This window comes from Halyomorpha halys, unplaced genomic scaffold (assembly GCF_000696795.3).
Source record: "Halyomorpha halys isolate HHAL.00 unplaced genomic scaffold, Hhal_1.1 Scaffold1870.1, whole genome shotgun sequence".
Lineage (NCBI taxonomy): Eukaryota > Metazoa > Arthropoda > Insecta > Hemiptera > Pentatomidae > Halyomorpha > Halyomorpha halys.
Genome location: NW_027113983.1, coordinates 24071 through 49967, shown reverse-complemented (window position 1 = coordinate 49967; position 25897 = coordinate 24071). Strand labels below are relative to the sequence as shown.

Here is a 25897-nt window from a genome sequence, read left to right as displayed (position 1 = left end):
GATTTTTAAATTTCAATTTTAATGGAGAGGCATCATTGGATGACCTTAACCTTCATGCCTTCATGACTTTTTTTTTTTTTTTTTCTCTTCTCTCTCTCTCTCTCCACATCTCATTCGCTGGTTGTAAAAATACTTTTACAGTTGTGAATAAACTTAATAAAGTAAAAAAAAAAAAAAAATCTTCTTTTTCTTATCCAGTGAGGACTAATAAACGTGTGTATTGAATCCCGATACCTTTAAGTTCTTTAAATCAAGCTAAGCGTAGTTATCCACACAATTCTCGCAATGAAGATAGGGACATCCCACTCTCGTGTACTAAATACTTCCGCTGACAAAATATTTTTGATGTGGTTCATCCTTACGGCATGGTTAGCCCTGCGTTGTCGAGTCAATTCGAGTTGAAATTGACTTTATTTTTTTTTTTATAAATGGTGCTTTTTTATTTTAATACCAGATCGGCCTGGTGGGCCTTACAGGTTGATATAACAACAACAAGTGGTTATAGGAGGGATATAGTCTCGTACAAAAAGTCACCCCTAAGTATATAAAACGTTATAATTTTAAAAAATACCGAAGATAAAAAATAATAATTCTCAATAAAAATGAAAAAGTAAAGTTAATGACAAAAATAACGACATTCGTAGACCTAACAAAACAATTACCCTGTAATGAGTAAAAAAAAAGTCAATTTGAAAAAAAGGACGAAGAATAAAAAAAAAAATTAAATAGAAGTAATGTGAATAACAGAAAAATGGTGTTTAATTACGTAATGGGTAGTCTTCTCCAGGAGTCCTACTCACACTTAACATCATATATTCTGCGGACCATTTCCCGTTCGAATTTCAGAAAAGCTTGATATTAGTTGTTTGGACTTATTATTAAATATATAATTGTTGGTTCATTAGGACCATTGATAGTATAACTTGATGTAGCATTTATGGCCGAAGATACAAACGCGAAACATCAATTTTCACTCAGAAATATTATGGATAACACTTGAGATACGTTGGAAGGCGATATATCCTTTAACAGATAAAACCAGGCAAAAAATACCACCACTTATACTTTTAAAACTTCAATGCAAGGCGCCGTTAGTGAAATCTTGAAGTAATTAAGTAATTCGAACATACCTCATGATTACATAAAGATAATTAATGAGTGAAGTGGGGTCTCTTATTCTTCTTTCACATCACCTTATAGTATCTTTGTGTAGGAGGACGTTTAGCCAGGAATGCCACTTTTCTGGGTACCAAAAGAATGTTCCTGGTTTGGTAGAGGACTCTATTCTCCTTTCGCACAAATGGTCGGCGTATTCAAGGTACAACATCCTTCGTCAACCTCTAGGTCTTCTACTATCAGGAACGTTGTCCATGGACTTAGTGTGTCTCGGTGATCCTCCATCCTAATGATATGGCCAAGTGACTTCAGCTTGCGTGCCTCTAGGACCTCCTTCAACGAAAAGACTCCTAGTTCTTCCCTAATTCTGTCGTTACGGATGCAGTCCCATCTTGTTCTACCCGCAATCCTTCAAAGGAAGCTTATGTCTGCAGCTGTCAATCTACTTTCCGTTTTATCTGTCAATGCTTAGCTTTCAGCTTCATACAGGAGAATATGCAATTACACCCGTCTTAAAGGCGTAGAGCTTCACACGTCTGTCCATTTTTCTCTTTCCAATTACCATACAGCAGATCTAATAGTAGACCGAGTTCGCCTTATTTATCCTGAGCTAGATATCTGAGTCAACTTTCCCTGACCATGCAACAATTGTCCAATGGTATGACAATGGGGTACTACCTCTATTTCTTTTCCGTTACAGTGTAGTTGAACATCTTTCTCTTGTTAGAGTGGATGACCACTGCCTGCTGTAACTTCTTTATAGAGTCCGCAATGAGATCTATGTCTTCTTCATAAAGAACAAGATACAATATTACGAGACCTAAATTGAGTTGTTTTAAAAGTAGTAATAAAAATCTTATCTTTATTGATATTATATTTTTCAGTGGCTAATACTATAAAGGAATCTATGGATAAAAACTTTTACTCATAAGTTGAATAATACTTTGGCCCAATACCAAAAGTCAAACCAAGGGACTGTGACTAGTTGAAAGTCCACTATGGGCGCAAATTTTAATACTCCTCAGCACACAATCACTTCATCCAAAGAACTTGACTGAGTGAGTTTGTTAAAAAGAGAGTTTCAGCATCTGAAATGTACAAAAATCAAATAAATATTTTTGAATAACAATGAACAATATTTGTGGGGTGACATATAAAAAGGAAATTATTTAAGCAAACAGTGATTCTTATGTACAATGAATCATAGTATTCTAATTTATAAGAACATCGTAATCCGTTTTTCTTGAGTTGAAATATGTTGATTAGATCTACTTCTTGCGAACGTACCGTTACTTATTCATCGAATATAATCAGAGTTTAGCTGTAATTCAAAACATTGTTCTCTTTATTTTAGTAATTCAGTCTCTGAATTGAAAGTTATTGTGAGCTATTCTATTTTACAATGTCTGTCTGTGAAGATTTTTATTCTTCAAACCCACGTCCTGCCAATTATGACATACTTTCAAACAAAATTGAAGACTTCTGTCAGTTGCACAAAGATCATAAAGTAGTTCTTATCACTGTGCGTAATATATTTATTTTTATTTTGAGTCCTAATTATTTTATATTAATAGTTCGTTTAGTAATGATCATGCTGTTAGTCAGGAGGAACTTCTGTGCCTCTTGAAAGACACACTGTCCGCTCCTTAGAAAACTTTAGTAATGGAACTAGAGGATCATCTTCTGCAGAATATTTTTTGCAATCAGGATATGCAGTTATATTTCTTTATAGGTGAAAGTATATTGATGTACTGATTCTTGGTACAGAGGTAATCGATTCTGTTACTTATTAAAGGGTTTCTACTTATTTATTTCTAGACTGAAGTCACTTGAACCATTTACTCGTCATTTCAGTGACATGAACATTTTAGATTGGTTAGTGATAGATAATGATCCTGAAATATCACAGATTAAAGGTAAGCATAAATTGGTTGATGAGTTTATTTTGTTCCCTTTAATGTTCTAATTCTATAATTTGTTTATTAGTTGGTTCTGAGTATATATCAACGTTGCTCCCTATATTAAAGAAGTACAAGGAGGTCATGAGTTCTGGAAGATTGTTGAGTGTTCCTTACATATCATTAAGTGATTATTTGTGGCTTTTAAGAGCTGCTTGTAAAGCACTTTCGCCTTTGAATGGAAAAGCTCTATTGTATTTAGCTGCAGCTGTATCAGACTTCTACATTCCACTTGACAAAATGGTATGTATTTTTAATTTATTAAACCTTAATCAACTAAGCATATTAAAACCATTATAGTCTACTGGAATTCCTTACTATAATGCTGTTTGGCATTATTCAGTCTAGTATGATTATAGATTAATATTTCTTTTTGTTAAAAGCACCCTATTCTGGGATGTTTATGAAATATAGCAGCATTGTGGTCACCTCATTGGGACCATTCTTTCCACCCATTTTCGTTGGGCAGCTGCATAATACACTACTGACGGAAGGTATCTTTCATACAACCTCAATAACAAGGACATACCCCATAAAAATGTTTAATCATATGCCTAATCCTGGACTCTGTATTATGTGACACATCTGACTCATTTTTTAGCCTATGGAGTTTTCGTTAGCAACCTCTCATATCCATTCTATTCATTTGATTATGTTATGAATACAATAAGGAAGATTGTACCATCGCCTATTAAAAAAAAATGTGGAAACAGGTTTGATACCTGATTCCTTGAAGATTTTTAATAAAACCATCATAATCTGAAACAGGATCTATTCAGCATTGTGATGATTACTGGACTACTTGTGTGGAGAATTAGTTACCTAGACCAGTCTTGTTTAATGTAAATAGATAAATAAATTCAGTACCAAGCTATAACAAAGACCAATACTATCAACAGTTGTTAGCTTCATTTGACCCTACTTATTCATTTCTGTTTCTCTAATTCTATTACTTCAGTTATATTTACTGATTCCCATTCATGTGATTCTCTTGCAAGCCGGTAAGAACAAAATTTGATATTTTGAATAATCATAATATCTTCTAGTCTCTTTGAGATACTATTGGTTACTACTAGGGTATGTTTCGACATAGAAATCTGTTGTGTTCGGCAGGAACATGATGTGTAAAATTGTTTCTTCAATAACAAAGACCGTACCATTTTTTATACCTTAAGACATAGCCCATTGGTGAATTGTTTTTATGGTTCATAGTGGCTAATATTGGAAAATGGTGTGAACCCGACATTCACCCTTCATGAGAGCCTTATCTTACTTTTGAAACAGACACTTAGAGCGAGTAAGATTGATCTATGTACTATATATACAATATATATATCCTAGCTATACATTTTTATCATTGTATTGCCCGAAGGCATTTTAAAGAGTTAAGAGGTATAGAAAGTTGCAGTCCTACCTTCTACGCCATAACCCTGATGAAGACCTGAAACTCGGGTCGAAACGTCGGCATAAAATAAAAAAATATGGTTTTGTTTATTTATGTTGTTCTTTGCTTACCGCACCTCCCGAAAAACGTCTCCAATAATTAAAGAGTTACGAATGGTTTGCTGGGGGCGGGGATGGATAGCACTTTGGTGCCTAGCACCATTTCATTAATTACCGAGTAGGGAGGGACCACTCTGCTGCGCTAAACCATGATTTGGCGACGGTCTTATATCACCTTTGAAACCTTTATTTAAAAGGGGAAGAGGAGCCTTAAGTTAGTCAAATTGAGAATCATTGAAAAAGTGGTTAAAATTGGAAAAGGACTATGTAACATTTTGTTGAATAAAAATCATTTTTAAGTTGTCAATAAAACACATTAATTGAAAGAAGAAATGAAAGGAAGTTGGATAATTGATAAAACGTTCATCACATAATATAAAATATTTAATATGATCTTTTAATTTGTTATTAGTTTTAATTAAAGGTTTATATAATTTTTCCCCTGAAACTGATTAAATTTTCTTTTTAGCCCACGCATAAAATCCAGTCTGATGATGGTGTTCCAAATATATCATTACATTTAGTTCCAAAAATTTTGGAACCATTAGTACACTCATGGATACCTAAAGCATTTATTGTCTCTTTTAAACTGGAAACCAGCTCCTCTTTGTTGAGTACCAAAGCCAGGCGTGCTTTGGAGAAATACCACCATAAGGTAACCAACAAATTATATATTTTTTAAATTATTTAATTAGAGCCTTCCCTAATTAAGGTTTCTTTAACTTTCGACATGGCCCACTGTAATGGTAAGTTTGGGTCATGTATTCAATTGGTTAATTTTTTTTTTTTTTTTTTAACCCCTTTACCTGAAATATTCTAAGGATTTTATACAATATTGTTGCTTAATTTTTCTTATTCTACTGTATTAAGTAGTTTTAATACTCTGTGCTGAGGTTGTTCATGAGTTTTTAAAAGTGTAGGGTCACGATTTATTTATGTTTTTTTACTTTGTGATCACTTAATCTAAATATCTAACGCTGTGTTCTCTTCAAAAGTTCTGTGTTTATAAATTATTGGTATTCTTCCAGCTTGCATTGATATCAATGTGCTAAAGCTGATGAGCCAGCATGAGAGCTCTGAACAGTGGGTTTTGATGTTCATATCAAGTGAAACAAAGAAAACATTTATTTATAGCGGGAGTGTGGCTCATACTGCCACCCCCACCACCTTAGACGGACTTCTTTGTCTTAATTTGAAAACATTTAGTCATTCCACTATTTTATTAAGTATCCTCTATTGGAAATAATTTCAGCAGTTATGGATTATTTCTCTGGAACACCAAAGGTGTCTAGGAATTTTTTCAAATTACATTAATTTTTTAATCTAACCCTCAAAATTATCTGAGAATGGGAAAATTTCCCTTTAACTTGAAACATCATTTACAATTTAGGGCTAAGGGTAGGCTGAAATTAGCTAGGTTTTACTGAAGGCAGCATACAATTAATAAAATAAATATCATTACAGTTAAGGAAAAAGTTATTATTATAGTTTATATTATTAACCTCTACGACATTGACAAATCACTCTAGGTCTATGGGATTGTTCATGTTTAGCAATTGCAAGAAGACCTAGATTTCTTTACCCTTAGGTAGGCCCCATAGATTGAACCTCCAGGCAGCTTTATAGCATCTTGAAAAACTACTTGAATCGTCCTGGTAGGAGGTGGGTGGTTGTATGTTTTGTATCCATGTCATAAAATCTAGAACACCTGTTGGAAGTTTAAAGGATGTATGATATATATATACATACTTTTCCTACTATATATGGGCACTTCTACGAGCCCCTTTTCACTCAAATAAGCTGAAATTCAGGTTCTTTTCGCAATAGAACAATAATGTAAAAGTGAGATCGAATTTTAGTCGAAATTTCGTCCTGTCCAGAGAAACTTTTCAAGGTATTTAAGGCTATGAACATCTACAGCTCCTCTTAAATGAGTTACAGGGATGAAAATTTGTATATAAATTGAATTAGGGAATGATGTTGAATTACTTATTGTGTGCCTAAATGTTTTTCTCCCACCTTCCACCATTTTGTTTAGAGAATTAAGGAAACAATTACTCACTTTTAATATTTTTCAATTTCAAGAAAAAAAGAGGGGAAAATACAGTCTTGGTGCCCAAGTACTGCTGTTCACAGATTTTTATTATATTGCAGCTGTCATAATTGAAGAACTATAGAAAAAAATATTATTTTTATCCCTATTAATACTGTAATTAATATGTTTTCAGATGGTTATTGGAAATCTCCTCCAGACTAGAAAATATCATGTTCTTATGGTTACTGAAAATGAAGAATATGACATAACTCTTTCTGAAGAAGAAAAATTTCAGAATGTTGAAATTGAATCGAAAATAATTGAAGATTTATGTAAAAAACATGATACATTCCTGAGTAGTTAATCTCACTTTTTTTTTATTGTGAATAATTGCTAAGTGCAATAGTAGGAAGAATTATGGGGTTGGAAATATCATAGAAATGTGATCTAATAAAAATAGTCTTTTGTCTGTGGTTAGTCTTATGAATAAGATAATTATTGTTCAAATTAGGAGTATTAATGTTGAAGTTATAAATACAATAAGCAAAAATAAAAAATTAAATTATTGGATCACTAGAGGTAAGATTGGATCAGAGCTGAAGCTGTGAGTCAGGAGTTGGTTTACTTGTGTGTACTACACCTTGTTGACCTCAAACTGTTTTTAAAAAGTATATTTTTACAAAGATGGAGTAGTTGAATTCTTTAAAGGCAATTTACCTTTCACTTAGGTATATTATGTCTCTGTTTTATAATAGTGATTATTCAGTTTCTGAAATATGTACTGTAATGCGATTATCCTTTTCAATTGATAATTTGCTATTTATGTATCATGATATTCATTAATTACAATGAATATTGACAAGTTCCATGTTGCATGTATTGAAAATGGCATACATTTTGTCTAGTGATTTTTTATTGTTCACATTAATTAAAGTTTCAAAAAATAGAATTCTCTTAAAATACACAAATTACATTTCTATACTTTTAAATATGACTAAAAATCTGTAATAATCTAATAATTGATTGTCATTCATTAATTATTTCATTGGTGTTTAATTGTTACTTGGTGAGTGTTAATTTGATGCATATGGAGAAATTGATCAAACTTTATTGTTGACTAGTAATTGAAGGAAATGTTTGAATTAATAAAATATATATTGAATATTTTAAATATAAATAAATTATATTTGTTATAAGTTTTGCTCTTTTTTGTTTCCATGTTTATTTTTGTTTATATGTATATAAGGGGTGGGGAAAAAAAGGGGCTGAAGTAAAGAGTCATTACCTTTTTATTCCAATTTGTATTTTATAGTGGCTTTATTTCAATAGTCATAATCGTCTGGTCAGGTACACAATAGAACTTGAAGTATTAACATATCTTGTTGAAAGATAGCCCTATTCAAATTTACAGTTTCTATTAGTATTCCCCTAATTTTCTCAATAAAAATGATTAATTATGAAATTAATAGTTAAAATTATTTATTTAATTCTGAAATCAGGGTTTTAAAATATATCTCAACAACATTTACAAAATTGGCATTTATTTAACATTTGGCTTCTGAAAGCCTTTTTTAACAATGTAATCGGAAATTACAATTATTTTAGTATATCTAACTATAATTAATTCATAATATACTTATATTATATTTTTAATATCTATTTGTAATGACTGACAGTATTCGTTATATTTAGCTGGACAATATGCTATAGGACTGTCAAATTAATTTCAGTTATCATTATTAACATATAAACAATCATTATATAAATAATTCCATGGACAAAGACATTTTAGCTATTTTAACAACATTTACCTTAATTGGGAACTTAAAATGAAATAAAATATTGAAAAATCATATGCAATATTTTCTGCTTTTTGAAGTGAAATTTCTTTATCAATGTTCTACACTAAGGAAAAAAATCATACAGGAATAAATTTAATTCCCATTACAAGAACACATTACACAAGAAGAAATAGAAGTTATGAAGGGGGGAAGCAATTTTGGATCTTTCTTATTTTGTAATAGGTAATAGGAGATCATGAGGTCAGAGGAGGTTACTAAAATGGTGGGGCTGCTGCTCATAATTAGTGATTAATTGAGTCTGATTGAGTGAGCATCTCTGACAAACCTGCTCTCTTGTTACAATTCAAAAAATCATCCACTAGAATTGACTTAATAAATAACTGTTCTATTTTAATTATTATTATTAATCTGGAACTAATATTTTCCTAACAGAATCTTAAGCTTGATCATTATTAAGCTTAATTATTTATACATTATTTCATTTCCAGAAGTTTCACTTCTGTCAGCGAGCACCAAGGCTGTCAAAATTTTTTATTTTATTTTTGAGTGATTTATTGACCTTATTACTTCATCCTTTTGTTTTTTATTAATTTTATAATGAATCAACAACATATAATTTTACAGGTTTTGAATTATGACAAAATTTCGATTAGAAATCCGTGACTAAAAAAAAAAAATAAAAGTGACTATTAAATAACTATTTAAGGACATTGATGCAAAAAACATTAATGAAAAAAGAATCAATACCTGAAGATAGAAATTTGAAACTTCAGAAGGAATAATTTATTAATGTAAAATCAATAAAAAATAAAAAGTTAAATACTAAGGATAATAAATTACTCAGAAAGAAAAAATATAACAGAAAATATCATTAATTATCTTCGAATAAAAAAACTACTCAACACATGAAATGTTAATTATACGATTGAAGGTGTTTGCTGCAAAACCCTTTTTTTCATTTCAATGTAAGTAGTTTTCCAGTTAACCGCTTGTTGGATAAAGAGAGTTTTGGAACAATTATTTATTTTTGTAAGTAAACAAAATAAAGGAGAGAGTCACTTTCGATAGCTTTAGACTGTTCATCCTGATTATAAACACATCTGATTAATATTAGCCATTACCATACCTTTAAAATAAAATTTAAGGGGTTTTAGAGCTTACACCCTCAATTGAAGAAATTAATATATTTATTTTAAATATCTCGTAATTGATTAAGCTTTTCTTAAGATTAACCTTTAAGTTAATATTAATAAATGTGACTAGCAATGATAAGGCAATTAATGGTGTATTCCAAAAAAAAAGTTTAAAGGTTTTTAAATAATTCTTAATTCTGTAGCTTCTCTTATCCATTACCTTATTAAGATAATCTTAATTATCTTTACAAATGAAAAAATATTTTTTTTTTAATTCTAAAATATCTGCAAACAACCCAAGTCAGATATCTTATGAGACCTTGAAATAACTTTGTAATTCTTGTTTTCTTATTGTAAAGTTTTGGGAGGGTTCAACACTCTTCAGTGGTCCTTCTTACCTTGCACTCCAACTATGATGGTTCATCGCTTTAGTAATCTATTATAGCCAGAGTGATAGGTCTAGGTTTATTAAGCGGGTCCATTTCCAAGGAAATCAACTCCACCAGGCTGGATTCATACTGATCTGACTCGAGAATGCTGAGGTGTTGAGAATGGCCTGCAAGCTCAGATGCTGTGGCCCTTGTTTTCCATGAATTATGGGGGGGGGGGAGTCACACAGCAGGCATTTTAATAAATCGGATAATAGTGTCAATTAAAAAATTTAATGAGGATAATAGCTTTCTTATTTAGACCAATGGCTACTTTCTTCTGGAGAAAAATAAAATTAAGCCTAAATTGTCAATTTTATCAATCACCTCTAGAAATGAGGTGATTGATGACCTTTTTACATTTCCATCTAAGAATTGAACTACCAGCCGAAAATTATGTGGCTATGGAATACTGTAGGCCAATTTTTTGTTTAATAAATATACTTTTATTTTTAAATAAATGATAAACTCATTTTTTGCAGTACATATTTTGTAGACATGATTGTTAAATAACAAAATTAATAAAAACAGTTCTAGTTACATTATTTACTCTTGATTTATCAAATGTATATATAAATCCGTATTTATAAAAGATGTTATTCCAAGAAAGTTATCCAACAAAAGAATCTATTGACCCAATATGTATTGAACTACCAAGTGACTGCACAAGGCCATCTGGCAAAAACTTATTGAGCAGGCCAAGGACCATATCGTTCCTTTTAGTTAGTTATATAATAAATAATAAAGCAAACTTTCTGTAAGATTATATCTAACATTAAGGAATCAAAAGCATAATTTCTTTTTCCTTTTGAAAAATTTGAATTGTAATGCTAATCCTTAAATTATATATGTTAATATTACAACCAGTTAGAATGTAAGTAGCACTGATCCTGTTTAAGACAGCTTTGGGTTATTTTAATAAGTTTATATATTTTGATTTATAGTGTAATCCATTACTTTTATTCTTACTAAGCAATTATTAAACTAGAATATATCTTCTTTCTTGTAATTTATTAAACCATTTTCTTCTCTACCAGCTTACTTATACTTCTTTATATATATACAGTATAATAAATATTAAACTAACAGAAAGCTATCAGAAAGTAATGTTTTACATTATAAAAATTAATTTAATCTTTATTCCTTTCTTTGAATTGACTGTATACAGCATCCAGTTAAATAGAGTCGTTTTGTTTTTTCTGCCTCAATTATTTTAGTTATTTCTGTTTATAACAGCATTATAACTAATCAGATATATGTATCAATACATTTAGATAAAACCATTGAAATACAATAATATAGTTAACTTATATTTAATGAATTATTATTGTTTTTCTTCATAAGTAGTAAAGTTATCCTTCCTGTTGTCTCAATGTAATTCAATGAGATAGCAAATTTGACTAAGTAAACAGTTTCCTTTGAAGAGGTATAAATATCGGTTTACTTTATTCATTAGTATCCTGTTAAATATCAGAATCTTGTCCCTCGAGGTTGTCCATACCCTCCTAAACCTCCATTGCTTGGCCTATCATAGGGTTTGCCATAACTTCCTAAACCTCCGCTCGGCCTATCAAAGGGTTTGCCATAACTACCTAAACCTCCTCCGCTCGGCCTATCATAGGGTTTTCCATAACTTCCTAACCCTTGGTGTTCTGAATTCTGTTAAAAAAGAATAATAAATAACATTAATCATTATTTTATAATAAGTTATTATGAGAATTTCAGTACACTTTTGTCGTACTTCAGAGCTAAATTAGTATTTTTGTTATAAAGTTTTGTTTTTTTGTTATACCTGGTTTCTTATATGATCAACAGGTCCTCCAGGGCCAGCCAAAACCTAAAGACAAAAAGTATAATTACAAATTTTTAATAAATACTTAAAAATATATTTTTGTTCAATATATTATAAGTTCTGATCATACAGAAATATAGGTTCCAAATTATCACATGTATAACTAACAGCATTATAACTCTGTACACTATTTAACTAAATGGTTATGTCTTGTACCAACAACGTGATTTTTGATTTTATCTATGACGAAGCTACAAAGAACTTTATGAAATAGAGACTTACCTCTGGTTCACGCTGGTCTGGATGAAAGCCCTTAATTTCACTTGGTTCTACTGACTTTTCGCAACAGTATTTTTTCCCCTTGTCACAGCTTCCCTATAATAAAGAGTACATTATTCCTATTCTTAGCAAGATCATTTTTCTTAAATGGGTCCAAAAATTATAATATAATAAAATTATATAGTATATTAAACAAATCAATGAGAAAATATTTAGGATATAATTTAAATTGCAACTTCTCATTTTATATATACTAATATTATCTATACTGTAGAAATGGAAATTTTTTTTAACTGTAATTGTATTCATAAAAGCAATAGCAAGGAGATTAAAAATCTAATTCTTTTCCATTAATTTTTTGGAACATTAAAATTGAAGAAAATATGTTAATACTAATACAGTTTTTATTTAAAAAAACAAAACAAACATTCAATTTTTATAATTAAAACAATTACGATCTTTGATTGGGATAGATTTTAATAAAGATACTTTGTTTGTTTATATATTGATCATACATAAGTAAAGTGTATAACCCAAAAAACAAAATTTTACCAGAGAATCAAAAGAAAATGTGGCGTGCGGATTATAATCGATTTCTAAAAGGAAACGGGAACACTTTCGTAATTAAAAATGACACTTTTATTATTAAATGCATCAGCCTACACCTGTAGCTGTGATCACATCACTAATACGTAATTCTTTTTTTGCTTTATCATTTAAAGTTGAGGAAGTAAAGTGACAATGCTCCATTAATTGTTTTTTCCTTATAACTATGCTTATGTTTTTTTAGTAGAATACTATATTCAGATCAATTTTTTTTTTTTATGTATCTCAAATGTTGCACAATACAGAAAATATTTTACAATGTGATTTTCAGTAGCATTTTATTCTCAGATCAGTATTGTTCAATTAATGGGGTTATAAAGTTAAGCTGTGCTGTTGTATCAAGAATAGAAAATAATTGTTTATTATTAATTAAAATTAATTAATTAGTTTAGCACCGATACAATAATCTATCAACAATAACATAAAATGATTTGCATATTACTTACAAACAGCAGACCTGGAGATTTACAGTTGAAAGAATGAACACATTTACACTTTTCGAAGCTTGTTGGATCTGAATCATGGCGAGATGGCGGTAAAGGAGGTGGTGGAATATTGTGAGGAGGCGGGCGTATTAGGGGTGGCAAATCTGGAGGTGGAGGCCTTAAGCCTGGCCTTGGCCTGTAATCATCTTCTGGTTCAACTACTCCGTACCGTACCCTGTCACCATCTCTAAAATACAGAAAATAAATTAGTAATAAAAATTAAATTCAAAGTTGTTTAAAGTTTTTTTAGCATGCATTAAATTTATTTATTTCCTAATAAATGACATAACTTAGTATGTGCTTGCTGATTAATCCCTTCTTTTTTTTTAAATTTAAGTGTCAATGATTTCACCACATTAAAATATGCTTCAGCCAAATATTGCAGATGAAATTGGGCAATTTATTTATTTAAGAACGAATAGCTAACCATCCAGAAAAGTGCACAATAAAATGAGATCATATAAATACACAATAACACATACAAGCAGATAATTAAATCTAAAAATTAAAAAAAACTATAAAAACTTCAAAAATTACTAATATATAAGGAAAAATTATATTAAACAATTATTTCAGAATAAATAGCAAGTACATAATCAAAAAAAAAAATTAAATTAAATTTGTAGCTCAAATATTATTTAAATAGATATATTTGAATGTCTCTATGTGTTGTGAAAATCTTTTCTTTCTTTTGAACCTTTTCTCTAAGTATCTTTTTATTTTATATTGGTAAACTTTCTTTTTATGTGATTATTCTCTATTTTGGCCCTCAGGCCATTATGAAGGAGACCCTTAAAATAGATTTATCCAAGTTTTAAAATGTTTTCAATTGCAAGTTATTATGCCCAAGTCGATTCATGAATATTCATTCTCCTATTTCATTCACTTTAATTATTTAACTCACTCCAGGGACCCTGGTAATTATTATCTGTTACCTGTAGCTGTTGAGCCAGCCCTGTGGGAAGCCCTACAGGGTCCACCCAGCCTCATAAAATGGATATCCTTAATGGGGTAAAAATCTGGTGGTCAAGTGTGGTTCTGATCAAAACACCTAATTGCACAACCGTCGGTATAGTAACAGTACTTCCTTACAAAGTACTGCACTTCTGACACTTCATGGGTTGTAGTGGTACAAATTTAATTTAATTTAACTATTTAACAATTAGCTTAGTTATCATCACACTCTTATCAATATCGTTTTATTAATAGCTTCTTTAATATGTGGGTGATCTGTAAAATTGGAGTTCTGTTTGGGAAAAATATTTGTTGGGTATCATTGTCTAGATTCTTTTTCATCATGGGCCTTTGCTAAGTGCTAATTAGCTAATGTGTAATTGTAATCATTGCTAATTTATCTAACATTACTTTTGAGGTTAAGCAGTCTAACAACTATTTATTGTTAGACTTTTTATTTTACTAAGACCCTATGAACAGGAAAGTAGAGATGGAAATTTTTCTACTAGACCTTTACTAGTTGAAGATCCTTTCTGTGAGTTGGTCCTAAGGGTCCATGATACTACTCAAGTTTGGCTCATTTCATTTTGAGAATCACAATATTAACATTAAATTAGGAAGCTGTTTGGATATATTGATATGAAATTTAATTCACTAATGTGAAACAAGCTGAACTAAAATACTCTTTTGTTTATTTGTGTTTCTTTATATCAGGGATATCCAAAATTATATAATTCACTATTATAAATCTCCTTTTCACAACCTATATACATGAAATATAACATAACAAAACTATAAAAATAAAAAAAATTAATTAAACTTCAATTTTTATTCAAATATATTTATTTTATGAAAGATCATATTTGCTGTGAAATTATTTTTTTGTGGTCTCGATCCTCACACCTGAAGCACACACTGACTGTCATGGATGTCTATTATTTTTATTAGTTTAAGATGTTCAGAGTTCAAAGAGTGTTATATAAAGTTTTTCAAGGTAATACTATAAGGTAACTTGACTAATTGGTTATGCTATTCCCAAACTCTATCAAGATTATTCTCCTTAAATAATTAACTAATCTAATAATAAAAGGTTGATTGTTGCTATCAACAGTTTTTCCACAACTAAATTGAATACATATATTTATACTAATAAATCAGTTATTTGTCATCATTAAATTATCAATAAACTAACCAATTATTTATTAACCAGTTTTTTTCCAAACTAAACAAATATTTTTTCTTACTTCTAGGTTTACCTTGGCCAATGTTTATCCATAATCTACTAAAATGACTTAAAATTAATTTACTCAATTAAGAATTTTCTAATACGAAAAGAAAAAACATAATATATGACGAAACATTCTGTTTATTTGTGACAACATAAATTATATTATGAGGAAGACTAATTATCCATTAGTCCAATTCAGAGTTGTCCATCCTTCCCATTCATGAAATTTTATTGTCTGTCTCACTCAGATAGTAAGTGATATACATATTTCATTTAGAACAAGTATAGTCGTGTAAATATATTTTCTTTGTTCCCTGAATCGTAAGTTTCTTCCAAATCAAAACCCCATACAAGTATGGATCCCTTCTATAAATTCAAACTCCTGTACAAATATTCTCCCTAAAATCTTGATGGCACACCTTGTGCCTAACATCCCCTTTTAAGCACTAGCATAGTAGCTAAATCCATCCAGATCTCATTGAGGACTTGTACACATAATATTTATTTTATCGATTACATTTTATCAACTGGATCAGTACAGGGCTGCCTTAAACCAAGTATGGACCCTGGGTACTTTGAGATATGGGGCCACAGATTTGAATATTTATTTTCTAAAAAACTTTGGGTTATCAATAGGAATTAACAATATAATGCTTAAAATAATTCTATATATAATACTTTAAAAGTAATAAACAATTGAAACAAAGTTATATATTAACAAAAGATTGATCACACAGGGCCCTTGACACTAGCCCAGTGGACACATGAGTAAATATAGCACTAGAAGGTTTTGTCAAATGTCAAAATTTTGTCTCTTGAATTTATTCGTTTCGCTTTTTCATTCTTCAGGTGTCTACTGCCTTTCCGTTATTAAGTATATGTTATTACTAAGCGTTCTGTCGTAATTTTAGATTTAGCTGGCAAGGTCCGACGAGCGGAAAAGGAAGGAATGACGGAAATCCCATGCTCTTCACCTTGTATTTATCCATAGCCAGCGAAGCATTAAGATAGATTGGGGGATAATCAAATCCATATATAGAAGGCCGTAGTATTCCCCAAGTTATTAACTCTTTATGCTACTCTGATCATTAGGCATTTTCTACTTTGTAATTGCAATCAAAATCAATCAAGATTTAAATTATCATTCGTAAAGTGTTGATTCATATTGGAAAAAGATAGTTATTTGTATGAAGAAGATTGTAGAAAGATAGTCCGAATGGCTGTCAATAAAGGTACAAAATAGTAGAAAAAACTAATGTCAACTAACATTTCGCCCCACTTTGCAGGGGTGATCCTGATTAAAAAAGGTTTAGTCTTAAATAGTTTTTCTACTGTTTTGTACCTTAATTGATCGCTACCCGGACTATCCTACGTAAAGTATAAACGTAATTAGTACAATGAACGTATTGCAGAATGTTCTCATTTATATCATACATAATATGATCTCTAAGATACAAAATACACTTACCTAAAATACCCCCCCCCCTCTATATTTTATCAAGGAAATCAGAGTGTCTCCAGTTTTTTTTTTTTTTTATACTAACAAAAAAAAGATATGAGGGACTATTTTTCTTCATCATGTTTGCTCTTTGCCAAGAGGCGTACATACATGGCGTAAGTCGCACCATCTATTTTTTAAGGGAGACGCATTTTTATAGAATTAAGAATTTTTAGATGGAACCATATTTGTTGAGGGTTAAAATTAGAGGAACTTTCAAACTAGAAATAAGGAAAATCCATTAAAGCACATATAGTTGTTCCAGATAAACAAAGTCTACATGGACCCATTTTTTTTCATTGGGAAGGAGATGGACCCTACTCACCCGCCAACCCCTCTATCCTCAACCTCTCTTTTGCGGCCAGCAACATCTATCGGTATTTCCCTCTTCATTGTTACTTTCTGAATGTAAATAAAAAAAAGAAACAGCAGAACGTGAATTCTCCACACCCAAGTCTTTTCAGTACCAATATTACAAAGAGGTGAAATCTCTACATAACATACAGCGACAGAGAGAAGATAATTATGTCCGTTATACTGAGGTTTCTGTGAAGAAGGTGTAAAAAGAATACAAACATGAAATAATAGAATTATATACATGTTGTCCTTAAGCTTTGATACCTCGTCCAAAGCAATGTTTCTGCAGGATGCCTATATAATTTTTTTTCGAAATTTCTTATGAATTATCTAGAATCATATATAATATTATTATTCTTTTTTTTTTTATAGTATAAAAGTTTTCATTTGTTTTTAATGGTATAAAGATTTGTATTCAAAATAAACTTTTGATTGTCCCTAATAAAATAAATGGAAACAGTTTTTGAGAAATGAAGGGAGAATTCTGAATAAAATAACAAACAACAAAGGAAATTTTTGTATTCGTATATAGTATATTGTCGTGCATTGTAGCTACATAGGGAAATTCCAAAATGAACTATTTACCTAACAATAAGAAGAATATGAACTTCTTTTTTATTTATATTAAATAAGAAATATAATACCGAAATGGTGTAAATTGTATCAGTAATTGGCCACAAGGTTTATTTTAAATTATATTATACGCAGAAAATACGCGTCTTACTTTTTATTTAATTTAATTTTTCGTTAATGCTCTTATAAATTAGGTGTTTTTTACCTAAATAAAACATCGACAAATTTAGTTCTGGAATTTTGAGTTTTTAGATGCCGATGAGGTATAAAATAAAATTTGGGGGAGGAGGGGGGAGAGGGGTTCAAATGTATTAAATTAGCACCTTGTTGGCAAGGGCCTTAATCAAATTGTCCCTTAATAAAGCTGACTGTTAGAGAATTTTCACTTTATGTAATGTATTTTCATAAAAAATGTTATATTTTCTTAAGATGGTTATTTAACAAGTTATGTTATTTTTAGTGTCGCTTGTGTACAAAATCAACTATTTATTACCTGACAGCTTTTGCTGTTTTTCCACTCCAAACCCACTTCTCTTGCGCTAAGCATGCTACCACCAGCACAGTAAAAATAATGGCTTCGCTCTCTGGAAACAAAAACAAAAAGTAACCAAAAGTTGCAATACACTATAATTAATAATCATTGTACATTTGGTAAATGTAAACATTATATCTTTAAACATTTACTGAATTGGAATATTTTTGCAGTTTTTGCTAAATTCAATTTGATAAAGGATAATATTTGAACAGCCACATTCCTCCTCCTTTTAATTTGATTTGTTTTGCTTAGAATATAGGTTAAAATGATTAATATAAAATTGAATTAAAGTAGTTTTGTAAATTTAGATAACTATTGTGATTTTTGAGAGTACAAAATATATATATATATATATATATATATATAAAAAAGGGAATGGGCGAATCTTTGTCCACAATAAACTTTTGAATTTGCTTTTTTTTTTTCAAAATGTTCCCTGTCGCTATGGGAAGGTTTAAAGATAATAAAACCCTCGAATTCTCAGGTAGAAAAAAGTTATAAACAAAATTGAAAGTTTTTGGTTAGTAGCAAAGAAAGTATACGTTTTTTTCATAGTTAGTGTACAGCAATCGATCCATCCCTTTCTTGAGAATAATAAAATAAGATTTATGATTCTATTAAGTTATATTATATTTATAAAAACATGAGGTGGCTTGGGGTAAAGTATGTCAATAATTTTTTCTTAGGAAAAAACATATCTTATTCGTTTTTAGTGTCGTCTCAAACTGTTAAATACCATTTTTCGAGGAAATTAGAAATTAGAAATTGTTTAGATTATTTTATAATTTCACCTTAATTAATGAAATATGGGATTCAAAATAAAGAAAAAAATTCAAAGGTTTTATTTTATATCTCTGGATCTAATTTGTTTAATTAGTCATTGTATACCAATGGATCCATGTCTTTCGAAGAATAAGAAAAAAAATCTTATATAATATTAGCTGTTAGCATTTTACTACACATTTAGATATCAGTATAAATTTCATTTTCGTTCCTTATCGGATGTATTGGTTTAATCCATGTTACTAAATCATAATAATTAAGTATATTTAATTTTAACTAAGTACAATAAACTATAACAAACTATAAATGTTATTCATTAGGTCCCTCTAGATCCTCCATTATAGCAATTGCGAAACATTGCAGGGTCAGATTGTAAGTTATAAAATAAAATTTATAAAAAAAATTTACAATTCTCGAATACAATTTTCGGTTTCAATATTAGTACAAATGTAAATAAAACCATTTTCCTTTTTTTTTTTTTTTTTCAGAAGGGACTTTCAATAAATTTTATATTTATTGATAAGTAATAACAGTTTCTCCAATTACCAAGATAGCAACGCAGTAATCATCTAAAATCGACAGCTTTTGAAAGAGGACAATTAAGTTAAAGTGTAGCCGTGAAAAGTTTCCGATCCATTGAGTAATAATGCGGATAAATTAAGAAGATAATTTCTTGGAGGCAGAACTTTAGACTGGAAAGATCGTACTTGACCCATTACCGTCGCGTAGGAGACAGCTCTAGCCTTGCTCCCGATATTTTGGATTCTCGTATGCGTCATCCGAACTATAAAGAAACAGGATCTTATCTATATTACAGGCTGAGGAATATTTGTTTCATTGCAAAATCACGTTGACAACCTATGTTTTTAAAACTAGGAGATCAGCCTGGACTCCATTTCTTAAATTCATTCTTAGAGAGAATATTGTCACATTTGTTTCTGTACGACCAACTGTTTTCGAGATACAAGTGAAAACAGGGACCTTTCTCCGCTACCCTCTCAGTACCCGAATTCCCAAACTGAAATGCTGCCCCCCCCCCTCTATTTTCTCTACAAACCCCTTTTGGACGTTTATTGACTGGTCTAATTGGTACCAGAGCCGGTAAGAAAAAAGGCAGTTATCTCACCCCAATTTTTGATTACTTTAATGAAAAATATGTATAATTACTAGTAGTAAATTAACACAATTGAAAGATTGATATCAATTATAGTACTTAGTTTAGATTTAAATATTCTCACACATTTTATTTTATTTATTTTGGCTAAATAAATTTTAATTACTCTTTATTCAATGTTTTCGGGAGCTTAATTTGGCTCATATACAAATAAATCCCTTGATTTTCCTAACATGGGATGCTGACTTGTAATTCTAAATTATTATATTGGTGCTGCGAAATGAAGTAATTTGAAAGCATATAGTTTGTCCAGAATTTAAAAAGCACAACCCAAAATTTCTACCGTAGGAAATTTGAATATTTAGACCCGCTCATCCCAGAGCGCAGCCAACCCTCAAGTATCAGAACAAATCAAAGGACACAATATATATTTTACCAACAACGAGTGAAAAAAAAGGTTTTTATGTCAAACCTACTATGTATTCAACGTTCGTTCTTACAAATGTGAACAGAATTCCAAGGGAACTCGCACAAATACTTCAACCATACTTTTAAAAAGAAGAAAAAAAAAATTGAATTGCATTAAGCTCAAATTATGTTTAATTATAAATTTCTTTTTACTAGATAATTCGAGGACTTCTGTAACTTTAAACTTTCCAAGTTAATATTTTCAAATACATTTATTTGTGTAATTTATTTAAAAAATTACAGAAATATGAGTTAAATTGATATTGCTATTAAATTGATATTCTCTTGTTAACCGGTGATGTCTCTGGCACGACTAGGACGCATAAGCGGGATTCTACTTGATAGATTCAACAATATCTAAAAAGGTTTCGTTCAAATAAACTAATTAATATTTAAAAAATAAACGGGCTTTGAATTTATATACGTTGCTAACGGTATTCATACGAATGAGATATTGCTCAAGAAATGATAGAGTATCATTAGCAACGTCCGTGAGTTATGGTTTGACGCAACTTTGAATGTCAGTTGAATAAACAAACTCTTGAGATACAGTAACTGTTGCCTTGTTTTTCTCATCTGTTCCCCTTCAGCTGGTTTAACATTAAAGCAGTTTTTAGATACAACTTTATAGAAAAATATATCGTTTGTTAGCTTGAATAGGTTTACGTACATCTTATAAAAAAAGTTTTGGTTTCTACCTAATTTTTAAAAATGTACATGTTGCAAAAATATTATCGTAGGCGGGGGTTTTTTTCTCTATAGACTAAGGGGTGGCCAACTTTTCTGTACATAAGATCTACTTTTTATATTATAAGTGTGTCGCGATCGACTTTGTTTCATAGGCGTAGTCTATGAGGGAAGAAAGGGTGTGAAATATATAATATGTTTATAAACTGTATTACAGTATTAGGTGCATTCCAGCGAGGTATGATAAGTAATATATATATTCAAAACTATTTTTTATTTTTTAAACCACTTATTAAGTTTTCGATATATAGGCTCATGAAGAAAATAAATTTCCAGACCCAACTTTTGATAGCAGAATTCCGTTCCTGCGTTACCTAAAATGTCATTTTCCGATACTTTTTCAAGATAGATTTTTACTAACTTAAAATGCAATTTTATTTTTTTATCAACTTCAATGTTCACAATCAAGTTGTACTATTTGTTCATAAATATTAAAACGTTGCTATAAAGCTGCACAGTATGGCTGATAATTTGATTTAAATATATAGGAAAATGTATCATGAAAGAACAATATGATTTTCTTTTTGCTAATCTATCAATAACTCGCTGAGTACACATCGTACTCAAGTACAGAAGATATACGGCTTGTTTACTAACGCAAAAAACAACAATAATTATTTAAAGGCCAACAAACCCACGTCCAGGGGAATTAAAAGAACATGGATAATTAATAACTTTTGATCCCTATGAAATATGTCTGAAACTATTCAAAGTTATCTTCTACAGCCGCTTCAAAGTCGATGGTACACGAAATTCCTCCTCAGACATTACAAGCGACCCACGATCTACCCGAATTGGCTTCGCGATCGACTTATTGGCCACTCCTGCCATATATAGACCCAAAGCTAGAAGAGTTGTCAAAAGGTCAACTACAGTACTAGAGTACAATCTATGGAATATATCAAATTATTTTTTTTTACTTCGATTAATAACCATCTCCCCACAATCATTTTCTTTTGTCACTACTATTTAAGCAAAACAGCGACATTTTTAAAAACACGAATATTGGGCCGTCCGTAGCTCAGGTGGTAAGGACTAAGTCTCTCGTTCTGAGATCTGGGGGAGGCGAATCCGGCCAGGGGCGTTGACGCTCAATGAAGTGGCGGTCCCACAAAATGAAAAAATTGATAACCCCGCCATGGTTAAAGATTAGGTTGGTCACCTGTAGATAACTAGGCAAACGTCACCTTCGCTGTGGCTTGCCTTAAAAAAAAACACAAATGAACTTCTGCCAATGAATATATCCTTAGAGTGGATAGAATATATCCTTGATTATACAGGAAAAGAAGAAAAAACTTCGAAGTAAATGCTATAATGCACTGTATTTTTTTACATATATTTGGGTAAGTGGCATATGCTTGCGATACCCCACGTCTACGCTTGCGCCACCCACTGCTTTGGAGAACAAAATCAAATCCGATAAGTAACGGTTTCTTTTTCCAGTCCTTCCCCATCAATTGTGGGAACAAACCTTGTTAAGCAATGAATTCCATCACTAGTGAGAAAGTAATTAGGAATCACGAATTTCGCAATTTGGAATAATTGCCCATTAATCGTTGTACATTCTATCAATACATGTACCCAATTATTTAGTTGTTTAACTTCATAAAATAACGAAAATTTTCAAATGGCCAATATTTACATTAAACAAACGACCATATTCAAATTAAAGTCTTTTAGTTGTGAAAAGATCTATACTAATTTCTAGACGTTTTATTTTACAGAAATAAATAGATCATATAAAGTAGTCTTATTAATTGTTGTTAATAAAATAATTTAAAAATATATATGGTAAATATTTAAAAATAATATATATATATATCTCGCATAAAACATTTGTCACCCACCCATCAATCTACCTACACTTTGTTATGATTGATTTCTGTGTTTACATTTATAACCAATATTTCTAATTCTTATATATTTTTTTCTAATATCCTCTTTTAAATTAATATACCATGCGTCCCGGTATACTTCTTCACCATTGTCACAATTCACAATCGGGATTGTGATTTGATTTTCACTGGGTTATAACAGTGGCATGTGACCAATCCTTTGATGGTTTTGTTAACATGGAAGAAGTGGAAAAAGTTGATGAAGAGGAAAATGTTCTGTTTTATAATGAGGCCTAATAATATTAGTGCATAAATCCAAGTTACAATCAATAAAGTACAAACATAACTACTTTTTGTTTTATAGGTACGACATTAGTAATATTAAAGGAGTCGCAAAGTGAAAAAGCAACCGAACTTGTAGCGAATACACACTAAGCAAGTAATATTAGTTTACGCTTTATTATAAAACAGGACCCAGAAAATCGTACACATTTAGCAATAACTTAAAGAAATGTTTTCTCTTTGAAGAAAAGTAAAATAGATAAAATACTGAATTGGTTATTAAGTTGATCTAGATCACGGTCTTTTTAGAAAGATTTTTGTTTTAAAAAATGCATGTTTTTTTCTTTAAGCTTATTCAACATTAGCAAAGAATAAAATAATACATAGTGTGAATTTTATTCATAAAAATTTTCATTTTATACTGCCTTGTATTTGGTATAGTGGTATTTGCCGACCTCAGTTGTTAACATAAACATTATACTACATTCTTGTCAGGGGAATTCATTTGGTTAATAGTTATCCTACCAAGCATAGCTGCAAGATTTTTCATTCCTAACACAAAATCTTAACAAATATTTCACATTTATTAGTTTGAATGTAATCATTTAGGATTAAACAAAGTACTGAGAAAAAGAAGTTCCAAAGACGTTTCTAAAAAGTACGATAGCCGTGCTTTAAAACAATTCTATATCGAAATATTAGTGCTCATTACTTTTATATCTAACAACTTCTCGAAAAAAATAAACAACCTTAAAACTCCAATTATCCTATATTTATGAAATGAATGTCGTTTCAGACACATGTTTTGCCCATTTTCAAACTTAATTCCTTCTACTTCAACACTCATCAAATTTTTGATAAACTGTATTTGATCGAATAATAATTTGTTGACAATTTTCCAACGATTTTCTTGTATTTAATAATATTGTCATAGTCCCTTTCCATAATTAAATATTCAAAAAAGTTCCTTATATAGTCATGGTCATCCAAAGAATAAATGAAGGATAATTAGAGTTTCATATGTATTCAATTTTTCACAGAAGTTGTAATATAGAACTATATATCGATTTATTCCAATGTAGATTTTTTTAAAGTAGTAAGTGCCAACTACTAATTTGATATTATTAAAAGGATAAGAATAACCTAAAACAATTATATATTTTTTTAAAAAAGCATACCTTTTTTGTTATAGTTTTGTTGAAACATATTAAAAAATTTGATAAATATTTAATTCATTTACCAAAATCTTTTCACCTCCTGACAAATTTATTCATAATTATTCACATTATGTATAATAGTAAATATTAGCCGTACCCAATACAAATTGTTTCATTGTACCATAATAATAGGAAAGTTGAAAACTGACCGATTCTGGAGCTTCAGAATTAAAATTCATAGAATTCAAATGACATTTGACATTTAGACTGCTCTGGACATACAGAGTTATAGGAATAGAAAAAAGGGAGCTCTATTAGCGCGCGATAGTTTCGGTGGATATGGAACAGGTTGGTTGGTCCCCTTTTATAATAAAAACAAAAATCATATTGCATCAATATTTTCGATTATTTTTGTGTCATTTATATGGAGTATTTATCATTTTTCAAAATGAAGATTTGAGGGCTTATGGTTATTTTCCGCAACAAACTTCGTAAAATAAATAAAAACTATTTATTATTTAATATTTGTCAGAGAAAAAAAAGTGGTAACTTACTCAAATACATGTTGGCCTAGGTACTGAAGAGTTTGGTTATAGAATGGACTTTTGTACCCTTCGGAGGAGGGGGCGTAGGGAAGGGGGGGAATTCCCCGGACAGCGGTCCTTGGTCTAAGTGGGGCCCGCCAAAGGTACAAGGGTATCTTCCTAACACAACATTAACCTTGTCTCTCATTCTAAACTTTATTGGATGAGGTCTGACTATAAAGTTTCCAAATTCCAATTAGCCTATGCTTGACCAATCGATTGTGTGCAACCCAACATAAAAACATTTTCATTTATCTCTACTTTGAGTGTCAAAGCCTTGTCTGTAATTATTAGTCCGAGAGTCCGAGAAGAGGAAGAATTTACTTTACCAGAAAAAGGTTCAATTTTTACCTAGACTGTACAAGGACACAGTAAATGTCATTAAAAAGTAAATATTGAAGTATTCAAGACGCACGCCCTCTCAGATTTCGAGAAAAATCTAAAATTTTTGCTCAATACAGTATTAAAAAAAACTTCATAGCACATTATTTAAAATAGAATCAAATTTTCTAACTTAAATTTGGGTTCTAACTAGCATCTATACGTCTGATAGTTTTTCATAAATCAAGAGTTTTTTCCCGAACAACAAGAAATTAATATTATGCAGACAAATTAATTTTTACTATGTGGGGAAAAAAAAGTTGA

The 25897-nt window shown here is 30.3% G+C and overlaps 2 protein-coding genes across 2 annotated transcripts; one reads left to right on the top strand and one right to left on the bottom strand.

Annotated features, from left to right (window-relative positions):
• Positions 1 to 2395: 2395 nt before the first annotated feature.
• Ppcs (phosphopantothenoylcysteine synthetase) lies at positions 2396 to 7808 on the top strand. Its single transcript, XM_014436326.2, has 6 exons — positions 2396 to 2638; positions 2718 to 2848; positions 2935 to 3032; positions 3103 to 3317; positions 5047 to 5232; positions 6806 to 7808. Exons 1-6 carry the CDS (start codon positions 2519 to 2521, stop codon positions 6974 to 6976), a joined length of 921 nt encoding a protein of 306 aa, XP_014291812.1. The 5' UTR covers positions 2396 to 2518; the 3' UTR covers positions 6977 to 7808.
• A 688-nt stretch (positions 7809 to 8496) lies between these two features.
• On the bottom strand, positions 8497 to 25311 carry LOC106690776 (uncharacterized). The gene is made up of 6 exons (XM_014436324.2): positions 25223 to 25311; positions 18241 to 18331; positions 13099 to 13324; positions 12050 to 12142; positions 11768 to 11812; positions 8497 to 11634 (listed from the first exon to the last, which is right to left on the bottom strand). The coding sequence occupies exons 1-6, from the start codon at positions 25230 to 25232 to the stop codon at positions 11446 to 11448; spliced, it is 654 nt and encodes a 217-aa protein (XP_014291810.1). The 5' UTR covers positions 25233 to 25311; the 3' UTR covers positions 8497 to 11445.
• Positions 25312 to 25897: the final 586 nt, after the last annotated feature.

Coding starts and splice junctions, on each gene's coding strand:
- LOC106690776 (XM_014436324.2), bottom strand. Junction 11,813..12,049: donor CAGACCAGCGTGAACCAGAG/GTAAGTCTCTAT, acceptor TTTTGTCTTTAG/GTTTTGGCTGGCCCTGGAGG. Junction 11,635..11,767: donor TTGATCATATAAGAAACCAG/GTATAACAAAAA, acceptor CTTTTTTAACAG/AATTCAGAACACCAAGGGTT.
- Ppcs (XM_014436326.2), top strand. CDS start 2,519: ATGTCTGTCTGTGAAGATTTTTATTCTTCAAACCCACGTCCTGCCAAT. Junction 2,639..2,717: donor ATAAAGTAGTTCTTATCACT/GTGCGTAATATA, acceptor TCATGCTGTTAG/TCAGGAGGAACTTCTGTGCC. Junction 2,849..2,934: donor GCAGTTATATTTCTTTATAG/GTGAAAGTATAT, acceptor ATTTATTTCTAG/ACTGAAGTCACTTGAACCAT.